Source organism: Cheilinus undulatus, linkage group 21, assembly GCF_018320785.1.
Source record: "Cheilinus undulatus linkage group 21, ASM1832078v1, whole genome shotgun sequence".
NCBI classification, from domain to species: domain Eukaryota; kingdom Metazoa; phylum Chordata; class Actinopteri; order Labriformes; family Labridae; genus Cheilinus; species Cheilinus undulatus.
In genome coordinates this window covers 16698615-16720602 of record NC_054885.1, presented here as the reverse complement: position 1 = coordinate 16720602, position 21988 = coordinate 16698615, and the positions used below count along the sequence as shown (strand labels likewise).

Here is a 21988-nt window from a genome sequence, read left to right as displayed (position 1 = left end):
ATTCCTGGTGACCTTTTACTTTCTTTTTTTAGCCCAAAGATGAAAGCGCTGACACATAAATCACACAAACCTCTGAACACTCCTCCTCCTTGGTGCATATGGTCACATTTAGATGTGTTTACACACAAGGAGTAGAGAGGGGCTCATGCATGGAAGTTAAAATTAGCAAGGAATCCTGCACGCTGAGGGATAATTGAAATGAATGAGCAGAGATTTACTGGTTGAGCCTGACTGCAAAGAAAACAAAGGCTTTCAGCTCACATATTCAAATACCCGTTTACCTCTGAGGTCTGTTATTTGTCTGTTTAGTCAGTGCCACCATCCTCCTTTGCTTCTGCCTTCAGAATAAGAGAAAAGGGTGCTGAAAGAACACTGAATCTGATGTTTGTGTGCATATCCAAGGAGGAAACTAGACTCACACATCCCTGACCTTCCCCCTTTGGTTGAACGTCAGCACTACGTTAACACTTTGATCTCTCCATCATGTTTCCTAAAGGAGACCACCCTCAAAGAGGGTTTCTGATTGAGTCAGAGCCTCATTTAAGCAAACCCAGCCAACACCATCTTTCTCCTCCCTCCCTACCTGCCTCAGTATCATTCCCTCCTTCTGCTCTCCTCAGGCTGACTGTATAATGTGACAACCTTCATCAACAGCTTCTTAGCAGTGCTGCTGTTTACAAGGTGTTTAGAGCTTCAGTCTGTTCCAGTGTTTACTCGCCAGACGCAAAGCAAGTGCTGGGACATAGCTGCAAGGGTTTTCATACTTACAAGATGCTGTTTCTCAACTCATCACCCACTAAGCTGTTTTCAGGACAAACACTCACTCACAGACATATGCAGACACAGATAAATGTGAAAAAAAAGTTTCACAATGCCATGTGGCTTTTTTTTAACAGCTCCACCCTGTTTCACTGAGGTTTTCAACAAGCACTGACTTGCATTTGAAAAACTTCCTGCCAAACTCTATATGTTTCTAATGTGGCATTAAACAGCACACTCTGGATTGCCTTTGTCTGAACTGCAGCTCTTTCAAGGTGACTGTTCTCATGTTAAGCGCGCTACAAGAAAACTGAAATGGGATTTGATGAAAGGTGAAGCTGCTTATGTAGTGAATCCGAGCCTTACGGTACATTTTCTTCCTTGCAGTCTCCTTATCCACTTCCCTTCTCACTCAACCACTACATACACACTTGTTCCACACATACTCCCCGCTACCCCTCTCAATATATGCATAATTCAGCAGGCATCCAATTATATCTGAAAATAATTCTATATGAACATGCAATATTAATAGATTACTCCGTGCCCCCAGGAACTCTCAGTGCAAGAACAAGCAAATATAAGGTCAGTACCTCTACAGTGATGAATTCTGCTGAATCCTCACCTGTTCCTGGAGAGCAAATATGACGTGTTTGAAGTAACTGGCGATTACTCAGCATAGCTTTTAAGTCATTCTGTACATGTTTCTTCACAGCTCAGCGTTGGTCTGCTCTGTCACTACCGTTAAAAAGAACTATATGACTAAAATGTGAATTTTGCTCTCTTTGGGTCACTGCGTTTGCAGAGCAGCATCCATCTGGCAAAGCAGTCAAAACAACGCTGACTTTCTGACTCTTCAGTAGTCGTCCATACTAAACTATCACAACAGCAATAAAATCTGAATACTTTAACTGGCTAAACATGATTATTAACTGTAAATTTTCAAAATTTGGCGGCACTTTTAAACACAGTCTGGCTGCAGACTGTAGATCCCTGGCGGCAACTCTCGCAAACTCTTACCATGAGACACTGCATCTGTCAGAATGAAAATACATGCTAACGCTTTCAAATTAAATTGGGATCAAACTTTTGGTTAGTTTAAAGTTTAAGGTAAAGGGTTACGATACCAAAAGTTAAAAGTCTGAACTGCAAAACCTGATTACAAATGTTTAATAAAGTTGACTAAACAGTCTGCTTACAGGAAAAAAGTGTCTCAGTTAAAAACATTCCGATGTAACGAACATAGCTCCATTAGCTGCAATAAGCTACATAGATAACAGAGCTATAAAGCTAATGTAGCTAATATAGCTAAAGCTTAAGCTCACTCTGCTCATGGATATACTTACGACACTAACATTAGCTACATAAGCTGCATAGCTAGCTACATCATCTTCCTAACTTATGTGACAGTGTAACTTTTAGCTACATTTTCCAAAGCTCACATCTCTAAAGCAAACTTAGCCAAATTGGCTTATGTAGTTACATCAGCTACATATCTAGTGTAGCTAAGCTAATGAAGCTACAGTGAGCCACCATTTGGGTATCTACTTCTAAAACATGTCTAAATAAAATAACCCCCTGATTGAAACTCTGAACTTTTCTCTGTTTTATTTATTGTTATATATTGTTATATATATATTATTTATTTTGCTTAGTCTGTTATGTTTGCGATATAGTTATTTCATGACAATAACCCCCCTTAAAATATAAAACTGGCAAGGCATTGGACTTGCAAATTACAGCACTTTCATTCTGACAGGAATGGTCTGCAAGAGGGGATGCTAAGATCTAAGGTCTGCAGCCAGACCCCTCTCGCAATTTTTGTACTGTGTCAACTAGCAAAGGTTAGCATAAGACTGCGCTAAAATAGTGAAAGTTCTGAATGCTTTAATAATGCTAGTATTTACTTTGTTAGCATCACAGTTCAGTGCTATAGAGCCACTAGCAAAGCTAACTAACCAACTAAAAAGCTAGTGGTTTAGGTTGATCTTTACAAACTTACAAATAGGGACACTTCCATTGTGTCTGATATCACATACATGTTTACTAAATGGATGTCAAACTGGTGACATACGTAGTGGATATAGTACTGTTAGCTTGCAAATGTGCTAGCTAATGTTAGCATCAACTGGCTAGCCAATGTGCCATTGGTAACAGCAACAGATTTTAATCAAGAAAAATGCATTTAAGGCAAAATGAGTTGATTTTCTTGAAGCAAATAAGGTTAACATAAAATAAAAGGGACATAAATCTAATAGTGAGTGAAAATAACAAATAGAAATAAAATATAGACCTCCAAATGGGGACTCTTAATTTTGTTGCAAACCTGTGTATGAGCTCATGATACAACAGAATTTTTCATGAGTCCACTTTTCAACACCATGTTGGGGTAGGAGCTATTCAAAACATATTAGTGCTTTATGGATATTTGTCAGTACTGGGAACATGGTGCTTGAAAGAGGACATCCTAGTCAAACTGGGGCATATGGGTGCCCTATTATAGTGAGAAAGGCCCTGTCTGTTCTTTTTTAATGCCTACTTTCCTGGCAAATCTTTTGCCTTAATATCAATTTACTTTTTCAAAGAGTTAGAAGATAGAGAACACTTTTCTATACAGAAAAAATATAAGGTGCTACCTGCAGTCTGCTGACTCAAGGCAACTTAAATTTAACTTACACCATGGCAAAGACACAATATGCAATTAATGCTTTATTTTGGTCCCAATTAGACTCTTTACTTCTCTTTATACTGAGACATGATCTCAAACATCCATGAAAAATCTCTCATACAACATAGCTATCCTGTATATTCAAGGAAACAAATCCAATGAAACTTTCAGCAAAGTAACTTTTCATCAGCAAATGAAAAAAGATTGGATAAAAATAAATGCTATTTATTTTTTGCATGACTTGCTTTAACAGCAGGAGAATCCAATAAATTGAATACACTTCATAAAAATCAATTCTAAATTAAACCATGATGAATGATGGTATTTATAATGGTGTAAAACTGTAATTATCCACCTGATTGGCCAACATAAATTGCACTAATTTATCCAAGCACCCCAGAAAGCCTCATTTTAGCAGAGGGAGTGTATCACACACTGTGAAGTCTTTAATTAAACTCAAGTTGCTGCTTTATCACTTTTAAATATAGCTTTTTTATTTGATGTCTGCAGCCACGTTCCCATGTTGATGCACCAGCACTTCTCTCTTTGTATGACTGGTATCAAAGCAGTTTACTCAGCGCAGCTCAAACGCATGGAGATCGATGTTGTTATGAGCGCAGCAGGCTTTCACTCCCTCCAACACAAGAGCACCTTTCTTGTCCCGGAGCACAAATCACTAAGAGCTCAGTGGATCAATGTGTCCTCCCTTCTAATGAATGTGCAGTAAACATGATTAATGTCATTAGATGCACTGTTTATCCTTCTGTTTATCTCCTCGTATTTCCAGCTCTCTCCATCGTCTAACCTCCTTGCTCTTTGGCCCTTCTCTTGTTTCCTTGCTCTCACTTTTGTGTCTCTTCTTCTTCTTCTTCGACCTGTCCTCTTGTCTGCAGGTGAAACTTTCTCAGAGAGCTACAGTCACACAGAGCAGTGCAGACCCTGCACCCAGTGCACCGGTCTGATGCGGATGGAGACGCCCTGCACCGACTCCAATGACGCCATCTGCAGCTGTGACTACAACTACTTCTTCAGCTCCATATCGGGAAAGTGTGAACCGTGTACGGTGTGCCCGGCAGGTCAGGGTGTGTTTGCCCACTGTGAACATAACCATGACACGGTGTGTGAGGAATGTGTGGACGATACCTACTCAGACCGGGAAAGCTACCTCGACCCCTGCCTGCCCTGCACCATTTGTGACGAGGAGACAGAGATACAGCGGGCTGAATGCACACCAATCAGTGATTCTATTTGTCACAGTAAGTCTGCTACACACTTAGTGATCAAAAACAAATGGCCTGTTATTTATTTTTCCAAACAAAAATGCCCAAAAGCATGTAGCTCTCAAATTCAGAAGTTTTGTTGCTTTTCTTACACTATATTAGATATATACTAAATATTAGACTCTTAGTTTGACAAAACAAGTGATATAAATATGCTGCCTTAGGATTCAACTCAAAATCTGAGATAGAAAAGCAAGTCATGGTACTCTTCACATTATGAGTGTGCTTACTGTCTCTGGAGGTCACAAAAAGCTCATAAAGAATGGGTGGTTATTGCTATGATTATTTGAGGCAGCAAATTGCTTCCATCCAACAAAACTAATGGTGGACAAGAGGAAAGAGGTCAAAACAAAATATAATCTGAGCACAAAACTTAAAAGTTTATTGTTACCATTTACCCCCTTGGATGTTTTACTATTTTATTGGTATTATAAATCAATCATGGTTAATATGATTTGGCTTTTTTGACAAAAAAACAAACATCAAAACTCTTTAATGCCAAACATATAAACACATGTAATGTGAAATAACAATCACAGCACTGAGTCTGTGTGGATAGCTCTCAGTTTTTGCTGCATTCATTTACCCTCTACCTTTACAAGCCTTCCAGGGCTTTTTGCTTAGAGGTATCCCCACAACATGATGCTGCCACCAATGTTCTTAAGTGTGGGAATGGTGTGTTTGTGGTGCAGAGTTTGGCGTCTTGTCTGATGGCCAAAAAGGCACCATTTTGATCTCATCAGACCAGAGAACTTTCTTCCACTTGACCCTAAACCCTAGTTAAGATTTAATGAGTTTTATTCAACAGTGGCCTTCTCTTTGCCGTTGTCCTACAAAACATTGACTGGTGAAGAACCCGGGCAACAAATGTCTACAGAGTCTCTCCCATTTCAGCTGCTGAAGCTTGTAAGTCCTTCAGAGTCATCATAGGTGTCTTTGTGGCCTTTCTAACTAGCCCCCTTTGTTGAATCTAGGCCATATTTCTTCCATTTCTTGATAATAGATAAACTTAGCTCAGGGGGATGTTCAATATCTTGGAAATGTTTTTTGCATCTATCCCCTGAGTTATTAACCTTGCAAAGCAGATGGATTCACCCATTTCTGTGTTTCTTACTGGCAAATCCATCTTGCAAAGCTCCCATCTGAACAGTATGGGAAAGCGACAGGACCAATCAGCGTTGAGGGGCAGTAATTTCTGGCACAGCGCAGTCGTGATGTAAGCAAGCAGCAACCAGAGGCTGGTGCAATTATGGCGGAAGAGATTAGTGCAGATGCTGCTAAAGTGTAAGTTTTATCAGAACCTGATGACATTTCTTTGTTAAAAGAAGAACAAAGAACGGTATTGAGTTGTTTTCTTTTCAAAAACGGTAGGGGCTCAGGCGCGCAGCTCGTTAGTGGCTACGTCACTTGTTTTGTTGCTCTGGTTGGCATGAAAAGATGTGACAGACAGAACATAACGTTCATACAATCACCCTTAGAGTTTTTTCAAAGCCTCTACCCTTTCCCAAACGCTGTCTATGAGGGGTTTTTCAGATGGATGTTTGAGACAAATCCATCTGGCGTGCCAGGTTACTGAGTTATACTTTTCAATAACATCTTCTCTGAGTTGCTTGGAGTGTTCTTTTCTTGTCACGGTGTAATGTATGCCAGGACCACTGATCAACAAGTGACTTGATCTTCCAGGCACAGGTGTCTTTATGTCACCATCACTTGAGACACATATACCGCTCTCAGGTGATCATCATTTCACTAATAATGAGACTACAGTAACTAATTGACTGGAACTCTGTTGAATTATTTCAGTCACTTTAAAGGGGGTAAATATATACTGTAATTTATTTTACATTACAACTTATTGTTACATTGACATTACTTCGTAGAAATCTGTTTTCACTTTGACATTAAGAGGGTTTTTTCGTTGATTTGTTTTTGATAAAAAGCCAAATGATATTGACCATGACTGATTTATAAAATCACTTAAAAACTGCTAAAAACAATATGATTACACATTTGTTTGGTAAGGGAAAAGCTGTCTGGTTTTTGTTTCATATCCACTTTTTGTATACCCTAAGCTCGTTCAAACTTCGACAAACAACTATGATTGAAAGCCCAATTTAGAAAAAAGAAAACCCATTATGGACCACTAAGTGTATGCCAGTTTCCAGGAATTTCAGCGCTGCGTTGGAGTTGTCATATAGAACGTCTCAATCACGGCCAGAGGTCAGGCATTCAAATGGCAGGATGTTAAAAGCTTTAGCTTTAAAAGGTCAAAGACTGTTTTAGTGTCAACACTTAGACAATGAATAATCTGCTCTCCCATAATGCACAAGGCAACATGAGGCAGAAGAAGTAGAGGGGAGTGCCTGAGCAAGGAAGCTGTAAATATTCTAGAGCTGGACAAGGCATGAAATTTGCACATCAGGGTGCAACACGCCTAAAAACTGGGTGGTAAAAGGTGCTAGGTGGCATTTCTTTTGGCTTTCTTGATAAAGTCCACAGATGTAAATTATCATTATTTTAGATTCAGCTTGTACTCACCCCTTTCATGTTGCTTCTGAATGCAAACTTTCACCATAGAGGCTTTTACATTGTGTAGCTGATTAAATGCTTCTAAGAAAGCTTTTAATAGCAGGACTACTTTGTAAGGCAGGGCCTTTTATTGATCTCCTGTGTGCATTACCACTTTTAAATGAACACTTAAATGGAGGCTTTTGATATGAATGTTATGGGATTTTGACTTGAGCTTCTTTACTTCTCTGTTGCTATACTGACCTCATTGGGATTTTCACAACCAGACACTGGCAGGTATTTGGATTTGCCAGGTAAATGAACCTGAAAAATCTTTCAACAGCCTGTTGTAGTATGGTGGAGTTGGTAGCACCACATGAAAGGTGTAAATGCGTCTTTTAATAGACTGTAATATCACAGAGTCACAGGAGAAATGGAGTGGGGAAAGATACGAGGGTACAAAGTAGATGAGGTGAAAGAAGGGCTATAAACATCAACTTTTTTTCTCATGACTAGCATCAAAGAGGCTTCATTTGAATTTCTAGCACCAATAAATCACAGCAATACCACCTTTCAAATATTGGCCTCTTTCTTGTGTTGATTTTCTTCAGCTTGTGCCACTAGTCAATTTTGTACATTTGTACTAAGAGAAATATGAAGGAAACATCCAGAAGGTTTGAGCCATGCCAGACACTTGGCTCTAACAACTGAAATGCCTGTCTGTTGGTGGGTTCACTGTTTTGTCCGGACTGAAATATTTCAACAACTTTTGGATGGTTTGAAAAATTCACATCAACCTCAGCAGGACTTTTCAGAGCTGTAGCTATCCAAGTTTTTCATCCAGAACCATCAACAAGTCAGACATTAAATATGGCCAATGCTCTGACCTATGACCAGATATAAAACATTAGTGCCTTCAGCAGTGGTATCATGCTAACACTATCAACTTAGAGGTGGCAACAAGTTGTAATGTTTTTAAAGATCCTCATTTGGACTTAACTTAAAAACAAAGTCAGACTTTTACACAAGATGTGACTCCAACAGTTCAATTCCGAAATCAATTGAAAAGAGAGAAAGATGGTTGATAACGAAAGCACATTTAAGTCTGAGGCTGTGAGTTCCAACCCATCACAGCAAAGAAACACAAGCCAATGATAGCCCAAGATGGCCAATACAGGGAAAAACACAATGCTTATCACAGCGATGTTAGTGTTTAGCTGTTAGCACTGCTGTTCCTGTCTGTCACTTAGAATCTGCTAAAGATGCTATGGAATCTTATAGTCGATAAATGTTTACAAAGTCAGGCAAAGTAGAAGTCTATTGCACAGAGAACTCACTGTGCTAGGGCTAGATAAACATGCCCTGTCCTCAAAACCCCTGTTGTAATCGGTGTAGTGCACATTTTGTACAGGGAAAGTTAAAAAAGCTTGAAATGTCAATTTATGAAGGATAAAATACGATTTTTTATTGCAATACCTCATTTGCAATAAAAGCATTGAGTTGGCTAGTGCTAGCTCTACATGTCAATGTCAACGTCAATTGTATAGTTCAAAATGTGACCTTTTTTCTTGGTGATCTTTAATTGAATGTTATATTGAAAACAGAGAGGGTACTGTACAGCATGAAGAGTATGTATGTTGTACAGTATAGCCTTTTACAACATGTAAACACCCTTTTCTTAAAACAGATTTACCTTTATTGATAATGTTAACAATGAGGATCGGCACCCTGGAACTTCATAGCTAAGCCATGAAGTGCAGAAATGTCAGGATGCCAAAAAATTTGATTGAAGGAACTGAGAAAACGTAATAGAAAAGAGACAAAAATTGGGTTAAAGATGCAAAAAGTGTCAAAACAGCAAAATATGGCAAAGAAGCAGCAGAAATGGGCGACAGTGATTAAAAAGTTGTAAAAGTTGACATAGAAGGGGCAAAAATGGTTTAAAAGAGATTAAAGTGGCAAAAATGGGTTGAAAGTGGCAAAATAGGGCAAAAAAGGGGCAAAACTTGATGAAAATAGCTACAAAGTTAGTCCAAAATATGGTTAAAAGTGGCTATACAGTGGGGAAAAGGTACAAAAAAGTTCAAAAATAGTTTTAAAGTAGCAAATGGGACTGGGAAACAGTGGCAAAAATGCAATAAAGGCAATAAAGTGGCACAATATGACAAAAAGTGGCAGAAATGGGCAAAAAACGGTTAAAAGTGGCAATGGGTTAAAAAGTAGCATGAATAGATTATTCCAACATCAGAGCTCAAAATAGCTTTACATGCTTTTCAGCTCAAAACTGATGGAATATTGGCCAGGGTGCTAGCACAAGGATACTGATCCAACACACATGCACTGATATCATTAACTAATCACAACATGGGAGAGGCATTCACTGGGGTTTTCAGGTCCCCTTCTGTTGGCAGGGCTGGCCAGGACCACTTTGTCAAGAAACATGCATGAGTTATCAATATGTTTCTTTATCAGCAGTTATTAATTTGCACCTATAGCTGCCATTTATATTTGGGGATTTGGCTGTTCTGGGATCTCCCTGTCCTTCCTCAAGCCTACATGGAAAGGATATGTTTCTGCTTTTCCTGTGCCTACAAGGAAAGCCTAAGGCAGGGAAGGAAGCGGCAAAAATCCAGACCAGAGCTGGCATCAATGACAACAGAATGACACTGATTGAATCAGAAGCAGATAAAGGAGGAGCTGGGGTGGAGGAGGGTTGCAAAATGCTGCTTACAGAGGGAGCTGTAAAGCATAGCCAAGCTGGAGCAGTTTAAATACGGTAGCATAAGTGCAATTAGCCAGTATCATGTTTAGAGTTAAAAAAGCTGGCCAACAGCTGATGAGGGTTTGCACAAATCAGTTCATCTCAATTATATTGCAGCTCTTGAACTAATGCTTTATGCTCAATTCATGTGTCTGCAAAAGGTCAATTATGATTAGATGTTTTTGACCAGAAATCAGGCTGATATACTTGGTAAGATTTGAGCTTTTATGGTGAAGTCCATTAGCTTTACCTAAGGTAACTGCTCAGATTTGTGTTTATCATATTGTACCTAGATAAAAGCAAGACTTTTAAAGGATTTTCTTGCAGAATTTCTTTTATGAGTTTCTAAAATTTCTTTTGGGAACAGTAAAGTTCTGTCTTGTCTTAAAAAAAATCATTCTACTAGGTTCATTCAGTTTTATTATGCAACAAATCAGATGTTGGAAACTGCAGAAGATTGAAGCAAGTTTGCATGCCAGACATTAGTTCGTGAAATTCAGCCAATGATTTCTTCGCTGATTCTTGCAAAGTATGCCATTTTTCTCATCAGTCCTCATAGACATAGCCATACTACTTGGGGCTAGCTGCTGTTCCTCATCAGTGATGTAGGAAGTCATGTCCACTCAGCTGCACCCATGAGGCGGTATCATGGCAGCCACCAAAACAAACTGCCCCCTTTTGCCCTCTACAACACCCAGAATATGCACTGTATCCCAGACTAATCTGATGTACACTGGGCTACAATACCCTCCTTTGCTGACCATTCAGCGCCCACCCATGCAGCCACTCTCACTTTTGACCCTTCTTGTCCTGTCCAATAGAGTTTTTGAAGCAGCGGCGGTGGTGACTGGATATGGCACGAAAAGTGTGCACTGGGGACATCCGTTTGAATGGATAGCCCTGTCGTTTAGCACCAGTGAGCCTGTGGGTAATGGTCACATGTGGTGATGATGATGTTTCCAGGCTGTCTTGAAACATCATACATATATATGTGTTTGGCAGTAAACAGGACGCTGCATTGCTGGAATTCTCATCTTTTTTTGATATCTTTAAACTCCTGTTCTGCTGTTTTTCTTCCCTTCTGCACATGGTAAGAGAATACGATTAAGTTATTGTCACATCCCCAAATCCCCACCTCATATCCAGCTGTCGCTAAGCGTCTATTATGTGAAAGAATGACAGAGATGAAAAGAAAAAAGAGGAGGAAAAGAGATGAAAACAGACAGAGGCAGAGAGAGCTGCAGCATATGTGCTGTGCTGGTATTCTATGCTGATGGGTCGATATGAGTCCTGGGATTTCTTCTGCTCATGCTCAGGTTTCGCTGAATGACCTCTATGAGCACCCACACTCCACTGCAGGACACATACACGCTCACTGACACACAGTCTGAAAAGCCAAGTCTTCTCTAGCACACAAACACCCTTTATGGGCATCCAAAATCAATACAGCTGATCGCACGTGCACGCTTCTCCACGCTGCCAAGTGTGCTCTAGCTGCAACATTTTTCATTAAATTCTGGACACATGTGTGAAACGCTTTGATGTGAAATTGAAAACACCTTCTGCATCTTCTATCAAAGGTCTGGGCCCGCTTGGCCTCATGATGGGTGCTGCTCCGGCTCAAGTCAGGATGATTTGAAAGAACAAGAGAGGGAATGATTAAAAAAGCAGATACAGGCCTACTTCCTTTCTCTCCATCGACCTCTCTCCTACTCTCCTCCCTTCATTTGCTTGCTCTATCACTTCCCACAGTGGCCCTTGAGTGGCACGGCGACAGAGTGGTGGAAGGTGGCCAGCGTGCATTCAGCGCCTTCACCGCTGCGGTATAATTACTCCTGCTAATCAGAGCACTTTACAGCAGCTTCTCTGTTCATCTGCACCCCCTCCTCACTCTCTCCTAACACTCTGCCTCTCTGTCCACCCTCCCCCTCCCCTCCGTCCCCTCCTTCCCGCTCTTCCTATTAACCCTCCCGAACTGAAGACAGAGCGCTCACTTGACTAATTCGTAGTACGTGTGCGTTTGATGGATGTGTGCACGTCAGGCGACAAACACAGAGGAAGATTGAGATAGAGGCTGAGCGCGGACAGAGGGAGAGTGTTTGGCGGCTGATAAAGAGGTCATTGTACATATGCTGAGCCCTGATAGTTGCTCATCTCCACCCTTAACTGGCAGCCGCCAAGACATCAACCTCCGCACAAGACCCTGGGGTTAACTCCACCATAAAGACCTCAATGGCTCATAAAAATTAAGTCATTTTTTTCCCTCTCCCCCCCTCTTTTGTCCACACCCGCCTAATAAACACATCTCCCCTGCACTCACAGCCTCATGCTTGTAAAATCCCGGGCTAGTTTTATTTTGTTTCATGAGTGTTTTAAACCCGCCAAAGCCAAAATGAAATTGTTAAAGCTCCACTGCCGCCTCTAAGCTCCCATTCTGTTTGCAGCTGAGGTATGCAGCCTCTGGAGCCCAAAAGTTTATCCTTTGGTCTGCAGCCAGTCGTATTTTCTGCTTCAGAATGAAAAAATGAAGGGAAGGAGGAGAAGTTGAAATAAAGATGTATAAAAGTGAAGGAAACTAAAGCTGTAGCTGCTCTCTGTGTTGAGTCAAAATGACGTGATGTAAAGCAGACTCCCAGGAGGGCTGTTGTCTTGGCTCAGAACACTGACTGTATATCAGTGTAGTCAGTGCTCTCCATCTCCTTCAGAAGTACAAAAGTGAGTACATTCAATGGTCACTGACATCTTGTGCTGGTGGTAATGTGGAGCCAAGATATATGCAAAAGGGAGCTAGCAGGTGAAATCACTGAATTGATCAAGACAGTCTGGCTGCAGACCGTTGTTCTAAGACAGGGGTCTCAAACTTTTCAGCCCGCAACCCCAAAAATAAATGTGCCTTGGGACCCCAACCATATCTGAAGGTGGTTGAAGCATAAATCTCACCAAATAAACATATTTTTGTTTCACATTTTTAACCAATTTACTGCATGTATTCTTATAGAAACTGGTCAAATATACAATTTGAAAACATTTTAAAATATTCCTTGTTTTTTGGAGGGCATCTGGCAATCCCCTTTTGGTGTATCGCAACCCCCTCCAGGGGGTCCGGACCCCCATGTTGAGAACCACTGATCTAAGACACCGTCTATTTTAGATTATTTTTAAAATTCAAGTTTTTATAATCCAATTCCAGAGGTTCCATTCATAAAATAACCACATTGCAAACATTACAGACTAAGTAACATTTCATAAACAGAACAGATAAAAAGAGTAGAGGCCTCATCTAGGATTCAGTTATTAATTTGACCAGTTTTAGAGGTAGTTACACGAATGATGTCTCACTTTAGCTTCGTCACTACGTAATTAACATTACTACATACATACACTACATTACATGGAAGGATATTAAAAAAATGATTTGTGTTAGCTTAAAAATCAAAAATAGCTATTATAGCTTTTTCTTCTGAGTTAATTGAACATATTTTTAGTTTTAAGTTAACAGTAATCAATCATTCTGAGTATCTTTCATAATTGACCTCAAATTATTTGACAATCATCCCTTAATCAGCATAGATTTCCCAGAATGCAGTTGAGTATTACACACTTTTGCACCATGAATGAAGTTGCTGACTCAGACAAGTCCCATCTGTTGGGGGCAAACACGAGGTACGATGGCTGATAAACTGAACATGAAGGAAGGACTTCCTGGTCCAGTGTGCACCTTTCTCATTAATAGCCACTTAAGTTGGCCTACCTTGAGTAGTATAAATGTTCAAGAAGAAAGTATGTGAAAAAGAAAAGGGGGAAATTGCAGTTCATTAGGAACAAGAAGCATTACGAAAGTACTTAAATGCTTTTTTGAGTTGGATTTAAACAGAATTTTTAAGTGAAATTTTCCAGTGCAGTTTAACTTGCATAAGTCAAGTTTACCCAACGTACTTTTATAAGTAAAATTGAGTTGATATAACAAAAATGACTAAGTACCTGCTACTAAATGTATACCCTTTTTTTTTTTGGTTAATATTACTTTGATTTTATCAGTTGCCTCTAATGTTTTGAGTTCATCTGGGATTTTAATGTAAATTACATGTTTTAAGTTGAGTCTACTCAAAAAATGTCTTTCCACTACTTAAAAATTTCAACGTAATCAGTTTCACAAATTTCAGAGTATTTTCAACTTGTTTTACATCTGAACTGATCTCTTCACCAGTTACCATTGTTGTCAGGCTTGCAGTAAAATGAAACCTTGTCTGTAGCTATGTTTTTTCTGCTGATTGGTCTGTTCATTCTCATAAAGGCACAAACGTTTCAGATTAAAGCTTTGTAAGCTTGTTCTACCTGATGATAGGCATGGAATCTGGCCAATCTGTTGGCTTTTCAAGTTTAGCAACACAATGGATGATTTTCAGATCTTGAAATAAAGACTCAACAGATTTTGTATCATAATAATCCTCTAAAAAGACATAAAGGGTAATTTGGCCAGACCATGAGACCACATAGCTTCCATCTGTAGCAGTGATTTCACATCATATCTCAATCTTGGCCAAAAAGAAGGTATAATTGTGTTTATGCTTTTGAGTATCATCTGGTACATTGGTTGTTCTGGGTATTCTATTGGACGCAGTCCAATCTAGAATCATGAATATCACACATGCCATGCATAACTATACTGACACCGCATGCATGAGGATTATTTGGACAAATAGTTGTGACAAGCTGGTAACACCTTGCAGATTGTTAGTGGGGCAAATCTGCTCTAAAATCAGGCTTAAAAACATCTTTTGTGTAGCCAGCTGAATAGAAAGTCATACAAATGAACACTTTGCACTTTATAGTTTTTAATTTAAAAATGTACATGGCATGTATTTAAACTTTAGTTTAATCAGTGTCCCATCTATTAACATGGAGGAGGTGAATATTTGGATTAATGGTCGCTGTTGCTTAATCCATGTTGTTATACAGCCTGTTGCTTAGAATAAGACAAACATTGTTAATGGAGTCCTGTGATGAATGCACATCTGCAAAGAGAGAATTGCACCCGAGGTTGCAAGGATCGCCTCTTTCTCAGTCTGTATAAGACCGGACTGTCTGCACCCTTTGACTCACTTTCACACCTTTCATCCCACAATTTATCCTATTTGCTAGCTCGAGTTGCATTGCTAACTCCATTAGCCAGCCCATACATTAGCCAGATGATGTATGGCGAAGCTGAGGAAACCTGACTACATCTCAGGAAAGGTCAAGAAAGGCATGTAATACAAACACCCATGTTCTACTCCTCCCAAATGCTCTCTCCTTTTAGACAGATCTGAATCAATAGCACCGCCTGAAATAGCCCTCTGTATTATTTCTGTGTTTCTAAGTATGGCATGCACATGTGCTGTGTTTTTCTGACCATCAAAGATATTTTCTACCATTTCAGTAAACCAATCCCCCTCTTCCTCATTCCCCCATGGGAGGTAGGATTGTCCAGTCATCAGCTCACAGACACGCAGACCAGCACTGACTTTTATCAGGCAACACAACTGTTTTGTAATATGTCCACATAAGTTAGTCATCAAGGTCCCGTTGGACGGATAGAATGTGTCTTCATTATGCAACAAATCAATTCCATGAAACGCGACTATGTGCAATGTCTGCCATGTCAGGGAAAGAGGAATACATGTGCAGAAAGCCTCTGACTGTGATGGTCCACTGGATTTCTTACATCATCCGTCATACCAATCAGTCAATCAATGTGAACACCAAAATCCTTTCTTTAAAGCAACACGATTAATCTTTAAGGGTTTAAATAACGACGAGATCGTCTGTTTCATATTAGCTGTTGACATTCAGTAATAGCAGCGTGACATGTCAGGAGATAGAATACCATCATCAGAAAAAAGTGTTTCAAAAATTTTCATAAAGTAAACATATAATTGTAGGTGAAAATAAAAAGCAGTAGAAGGATTTGCATCCATATGATACCTCTCTCTGTTTTCCAATGTTTTCCACTGATTTCCATTGTTTTCTTTAGTTTTCAGCTTATCTTGCATGACAAAAGTGATTTCAAGTTAATTTCACTCATTTTCATGGGAAATAAACTCCTATTACGGGAAACCCAGCACTGCACAGGCTCAAAAATAGGTGAAGATCTCAAGAAAACAACTAAAAAATCACTTGTAATTACAGGAAACAGGAGAAAACAAGTGTGTGTTCACTGGTGGAATCAGAGGGGGTGTGGGGGGCATTGCTTACCTATTTTCTAAAAAAAAAATCACAGCAAAAGTGCCCTTGTTTATATCTTTATGATGACTAACATGATTAAGTGCCCTCGATTTGGTGCCCTCTCACTGGTCATATCTGACCAAAGTGCCCGATTTGGATGTAAAAAAAAAATAAAAATATTGGCATGTGCCCTAGTAAGTACCCTCTAAGTAGACAAATATGGACAAATTGCCTCTTAAGTGCCCTCTTAATAGACAAAAATGACAAAGTGCCCTCTAAATTGTCATAATTTGACAAAATTGACTCATTAGTGCCTTCTAAATAGAACGCGTTTGACAAGAAGCCCTCTAAAGTGCCTTCTAAATACACAAAAATGACAAATGGCCTTTCAAGTGGGCTCAAAAGAGAGAAAATTTGACAAGGAGCCTTTTTATTTGCTATCTAAATAGATACATTGAAGAAAAATTGCATGGTACCCTCATAAGGGCCCTCTAAATGGATATAATTTGACAAATTGCCTCATAAGTGCCCTAAAAATAGACAAAAAAAAAAAAGACAAAGTGCCATCGTTAGAACCCTCTTAATTGACTCAATATGACAAATTACCTCTTAAGTGCCCTCTTAATAGACAAAATTTGGCATATTGCATCTTAAGTGATCTTTTGATCGATAAGAATCTGACAAATTTCCTTTTAAATGCCCTCTAAATAGACAAAAATAACAAAGTGCACTCATAAGTGCCCTCTGAATTGATCAAACTTGATAAAGTGCCCTCATAAATTCTCTATAAATAGACAATATTTGGAAAAAAATCTTTTAAATGCTTTCAGGATAGACAAAAAATGACAGAGTGCCCGCTTTAGTGCCCTCTGAATAGACAAAGGTCAATGAAGTGCCCTCGTTAAGTGCCCTCTTAGAGGACGATATATGAGAACTATAAATGTAATTTTTCAGTGCTGTGAGCAGCACAAATGAAATTATAGTCACCTCAATTCAAACCCTGTGGTAATATGAAAAATAGAAAAATGATCTGCACTGTTAGCTTAGATGTCACTGGAGTCAGAGGAGAAAAATGATGCAGGAGAAAATCTGTACTTTGATATTTGTAATGCATAACTTCCAGAAAGTGCTAAAGGCTTATGAAATTAGTAAATACACTTTATCTTCAATAAAGAGTGAAAGTTATGAAATAAGATTAGTCAGTTATCTGATTCTTTGCTGCAATCATTGTTTAGGGTTATTCTTAATTGTTAGACCCTTTAAAAACAGAAGAATTTTGAAGTAGGACAGCCCTCTAAGTATTTTGGATAGAACACAACAGTCTCTGGCCTTGAAGGAAGCCTCAGGGGTCTCCATGGGGTTAATCCTGTGAGCGCCAGTATGGAGCTAATGAGGAGCAGCCTGACGTCCTTCAGGGAATAACAGGCTCAAGTTTGAACCAGAGTTTGTATTCTCCATCCCAACCAAGCTGTGAGCTCAGAAGAGTTTTACTTTTTGGCTGGACGGACTGGCTGTACAGTACCCTCAGGGAGGGAATAATCTGCGGACAACTCTCGGAGCTTTTCCACCATCTGACAGACTGTGGTGTTTTTTACGGGGCTCCTCCAAACAGGGGCGTAATATGTCAGGATTGAAGCAGAGATTTGATGGATAAAGTGTGTTTTCAGGACAAGTTACGCCGTCAGAGTGGGCATGGCGCTGCTGCTTCATGGGAAATAACTCTGAATCATTAGCAGAGACAAAAAAAAGAGGAAACAGGACTATTTATGAAAATGAGTCGTCCTTTCAGGCATTGCTTTGATAGAAACCAGACCCTTCCAGTAGCACAGAGCCTTCCTGCCTCTCTGGCCTCAGCAAAGGGCTACACTCAAAGTGCTGACCTTCCTAAAGCCCCGGACTGTGTTCTACATGGATCCATATGGCCTTAATGTCATGCAATGTGCAGAGATCAGATAGATGTGGATGTGGTGAGAAGAGACCTGGCGTGCAGGGCTCAGGCCTGGTGTGGGGTGGGCTGGCGGGTGACAGATATGTGCCCCCCTTGTTGAGGAACATTCTTTTTCATTCTCAACACAGCAACTCAGGCAGAAACCATCTGCCAATCAGAAACAGCTGCTGCATGTGTGCAGTGTATCTGACATCTGGTTGGGGACTTGGTGACTAAACAAGCTCTCAGAGATTAGATATCATGTCTGGGTTTCCTTTCAGCTATGCTCGGGGCAAGGCTGTGAAGATGGCAATTCTGGTCCGTCACATTACTCAAGACTGAAATATCTCAGCAACTTAGAAGTGTACTGAAGTTTGTATTGATTCATTGACTTTTCCTCAAGTTTGGTGATGAAGTTCATGTTGTGACTTATGGTTTGTGTTTGGCCTCCCTGTGGACAAAATGACCCCTTTGTGCTTTTAAGGGCTGCTATAGTATCATGCTGTCATTCTTCTTGACACTTACCCAGAGGCAAAGTTTCCAGCCATCACAACAACCATCCACCTTATTCCACGGAAAACAGGCAAATAAAGATTACTTTATTAGCCCTGTAGTAATATTTACATAGTAATAAGGATAGTGTGTGTTAAAGGTGATAGGACACGACCATGTATACTTTGAAAACAGAAGTAGAGGCCAGTCAGAGCCTCAAATGCACAGTATGTAAAATCCTGCCACTAGGGGGCTCTTAAAATGTTTAGATTTCATGGATGAATTTCATTTGAAGGGAAAATTTGTAAATAAAGCCCATCCATGTTCATGATGTTATTCACAAAGCATGCTGGGATCACTTGAAGCACAAACCCTGCAGGGCCTTTTTAACAGCTTTTCTTCCTCGTTTTGTGAAATTTAACTACAAAACCGAAATGTTTACTGTGAAGTAAATTCACCTTATAGAGCTTTTTTTTCTTTTAAGATCAGTGTTCTTCAAAATAGGAAGTAAGTGTGCTGAGCAGTGGCCCCCTGCTCAGGCTGGAACTCTTCTTCATCTTTCTGTCTGTGGGTTGTGGAAAACATCTTGTTCGTGCATTAACGCCACCTGCTGGACTGGAGTATTTGTGGCTATACATTAAATACCTCGTGGTGAGCTTGGACGGTTGGAAAAATTTGAGATAATTCAAGAACTCAATTATATATATATATATATATATATATAACATTGGGAAAGTCATCTTTCAAAAAATGTGACCAAGACATTTCAGTTCAAAAAGCTTTAACATCTCACATCAGTGTTTTTAGTTTTGGTGTGCAGTTAGTTGGTGCACAAAACAGCTGACAAGGCCAAGTCAGTCTGGCTGCAACATCTCTGTCACAACAGAAGTGCTGTAATTTGCTGATAGAACATATTTCCAGTTTCTGAGTTTTGAAAAAAAAAAAATGTAACCTCATTCATAAAAGGTCTGGCAGTTACAGTTACAGAATAACCGCATTGCAATCATTACAGACTAAGCAACATTTCATAAATAAAACAGAAATTATCAGAGGTCTAACACAAGGGTAAAATATGTAAAGCCTTTAGCATGAGATACATAATTGTTGGCTTGTTTTAGCTTCATTAGCTTTAGCTTAAGATAATATAGCTACCGAGCTATATAGTGAATGTTACTATGTAAGCCAATTTAGCTTAGTTAGCTTTAGCAATGTGAGCTTTTGCAAACATTGATTTTGAAAGTTTTGGCATATATTTCTGTTCTGATTCTATATTTCTGCCAGAGTCCTCTCACCAAGGCTCACTGCTTTCTTTTTTAAACAAAGCTTACTTTAGCTCAACATAGGCTAATTATTAGCATGGCTAATTAAAACGGATTTTCAAACATTTTAGTCTATGGATGCTGTGAAATTCTTGTAGCAAATAAATAAGTCCCTGCTTTAAATCCCTGAAATCCATGATTCATGTCAGTCACCTCTTCACACTGGTAGATCTGAAAATCGGGATGGTATTAGCATGACCACGAACAGTTCAAGAGGTAGACTACCAGTCTACCATGCATTACTCTGCAAGGAAATTTCAGACAATATACCTTTTATCTTCTAATTATAATAGTTGAGCTTTAGTTGAACATGTGTTACATGAAAGAAGCAGTATTTACTAAATTGAGGGTGAATTCCTGTCAAAACAACTACTGTTTGTGGTGGATTAGACACTGGGTAAAACATATTTTCCTACCTCTGCTGTGCCATCAAAAGTTCCACTCGTAGTCTAGGAGAGAAATGATAAATCTTGTTGTTATTAACTCACTGAGTACCAGCCCTTTGGCCCATTTTTGGCCATTTTGCGTCATCTTTCAAGACCCACAGAATATTTTGTACTATGACTCTGAAAACACCAAATAGCTCAAATGAACCAAGAACTTGATTTATCTTAAGTTGAATAGAGGCTAGTTTCACCAAAAAGACCACTGTTTTTCTAGAAAGCTGAGAAAAATGCATTTTTGTGAAAGAGAGTCTGTCAAGCAAAACAATGATTTGAATGTTATAATTGTGCCTTCAATGACATAAAAGACATCTGAAAATTGTATTACAAATGTTATTTTATTGTAAAATAAATAACAATGCTTCCAGTCACTGCCATTCATACTCTGGAACTGGACGGCCTCCATGGGAGCCTCCTATACGCCCACATCCTCTCCTACTTGTGTGTCTCCTGGCACTACCTGTAAATTATAGAAGTAATATAATAGCTATATAATATGTTTTATATATATCATATATAATCTATAATATAGAATTTTTTTGTTCTGACCTCTTTTTCTGCCAACAGACAGTGTTGTAGAACTGCATGGGGCTTGCTCTTCTCTCAAGTCCTCATTCTGAAATCACAGGAGCATGAGTGATGGTTTCATTCAATGAATTTGGCTGAATAATCAGTGGGTTCCTAACGTGAACTTACCTCCATCGCTCTGGGACAGAGAACAAGATCCGCTCCGATCACTCGGCAGCCATTCCTCAGAGTCTGGGTCGGAAAAGTCATTGCTGTATGCATCCAGCTGGCGAGAGGCTGCCTTATTTCTCCGACGCACGGGGGAGACCTCGCGGTATTCTTTAGCCTCTTGGCAGGCATAGGCAGATGAATGAAAGCGCTGATCCCTGGATTCGCTGTCGTTAAGTTCAGTGACGGTTTCAGTGAGGAAGGTATTTTTTTAGGGAAAAGTTTAAAGTTTCTTCCAGCGTCTGTTTAGAACTTTTAGCTTAGATTACCTCCGTAACGTTGCTCTGCTCTTTGACCCCAGAGTCTCCGTCTCTTCCGACTGTAGTGTTCCAACTATGTATCCCAGAAACCCCAAAATTACTCATAGGGAGCGTGAGAGCACCCCTTTGTGCCAGCCGCCGAAAAAACACTTTGACGTATATATACCTCAATGGCACTCGAAGAGTTAAAGTTCATGTATCAGTGTTTTTTCATAACATACTTCACTCCTCACAGGAACTTCAAGCCAAATGTTTCAATAACATCTTGATGAATTATGTTAAAATTTGATGCCTTCTAACTGATGTTAAAATGCCTTTTGAGATGCATTATCTTCCTTTGTCTTCTACTTTTTAGCTTGCAAAAACCTTTGATTTGTGATAAAATGTTGATTAAACAAATGTACATTAGCTAAATTGCAAGTGTCAACATGCTTACTCAACAAAATAAGAAGCTGAACTTGGTAACAAGTGTACATGCTTAGTGGTTAAAGGTTGGTAGCAACATTTAGTAGTGCACTTTCAATGTACCTATACTGTGCACTTTATTATTACTTAATAGTTAGATTAATCTGGTTAACTTGGAAAAAAAAAACCAAGAAATTGATGCCCTTTATTCTTAGTTAGCATGAGTT

At 39.4% G+C, this 21988-nt stretch overlaps 1 protein-coding gene across 1 annotated transcript in view; it reads left to right on the top strand.

Moving 5' to 3' along the window:
• The window catches only part of ngfra (nerve growth factor receptor a (TNFR superfamily, member 16)), a 48196-nt gene that overhangs the window by 12978 nt on the left and 13230 nt on the right, over positions 1-21988 (top strand). The window contains exon 3 of the mRNA XM_041817068.1: positions 4321-4683. Within this exon, the coding sequence (XP_041673002.1) occupies positions 4321-4683 (363 nt within the window). The remainder of the gene's footprint in view (positions 1-4320; positions 4684-21988) is intronic.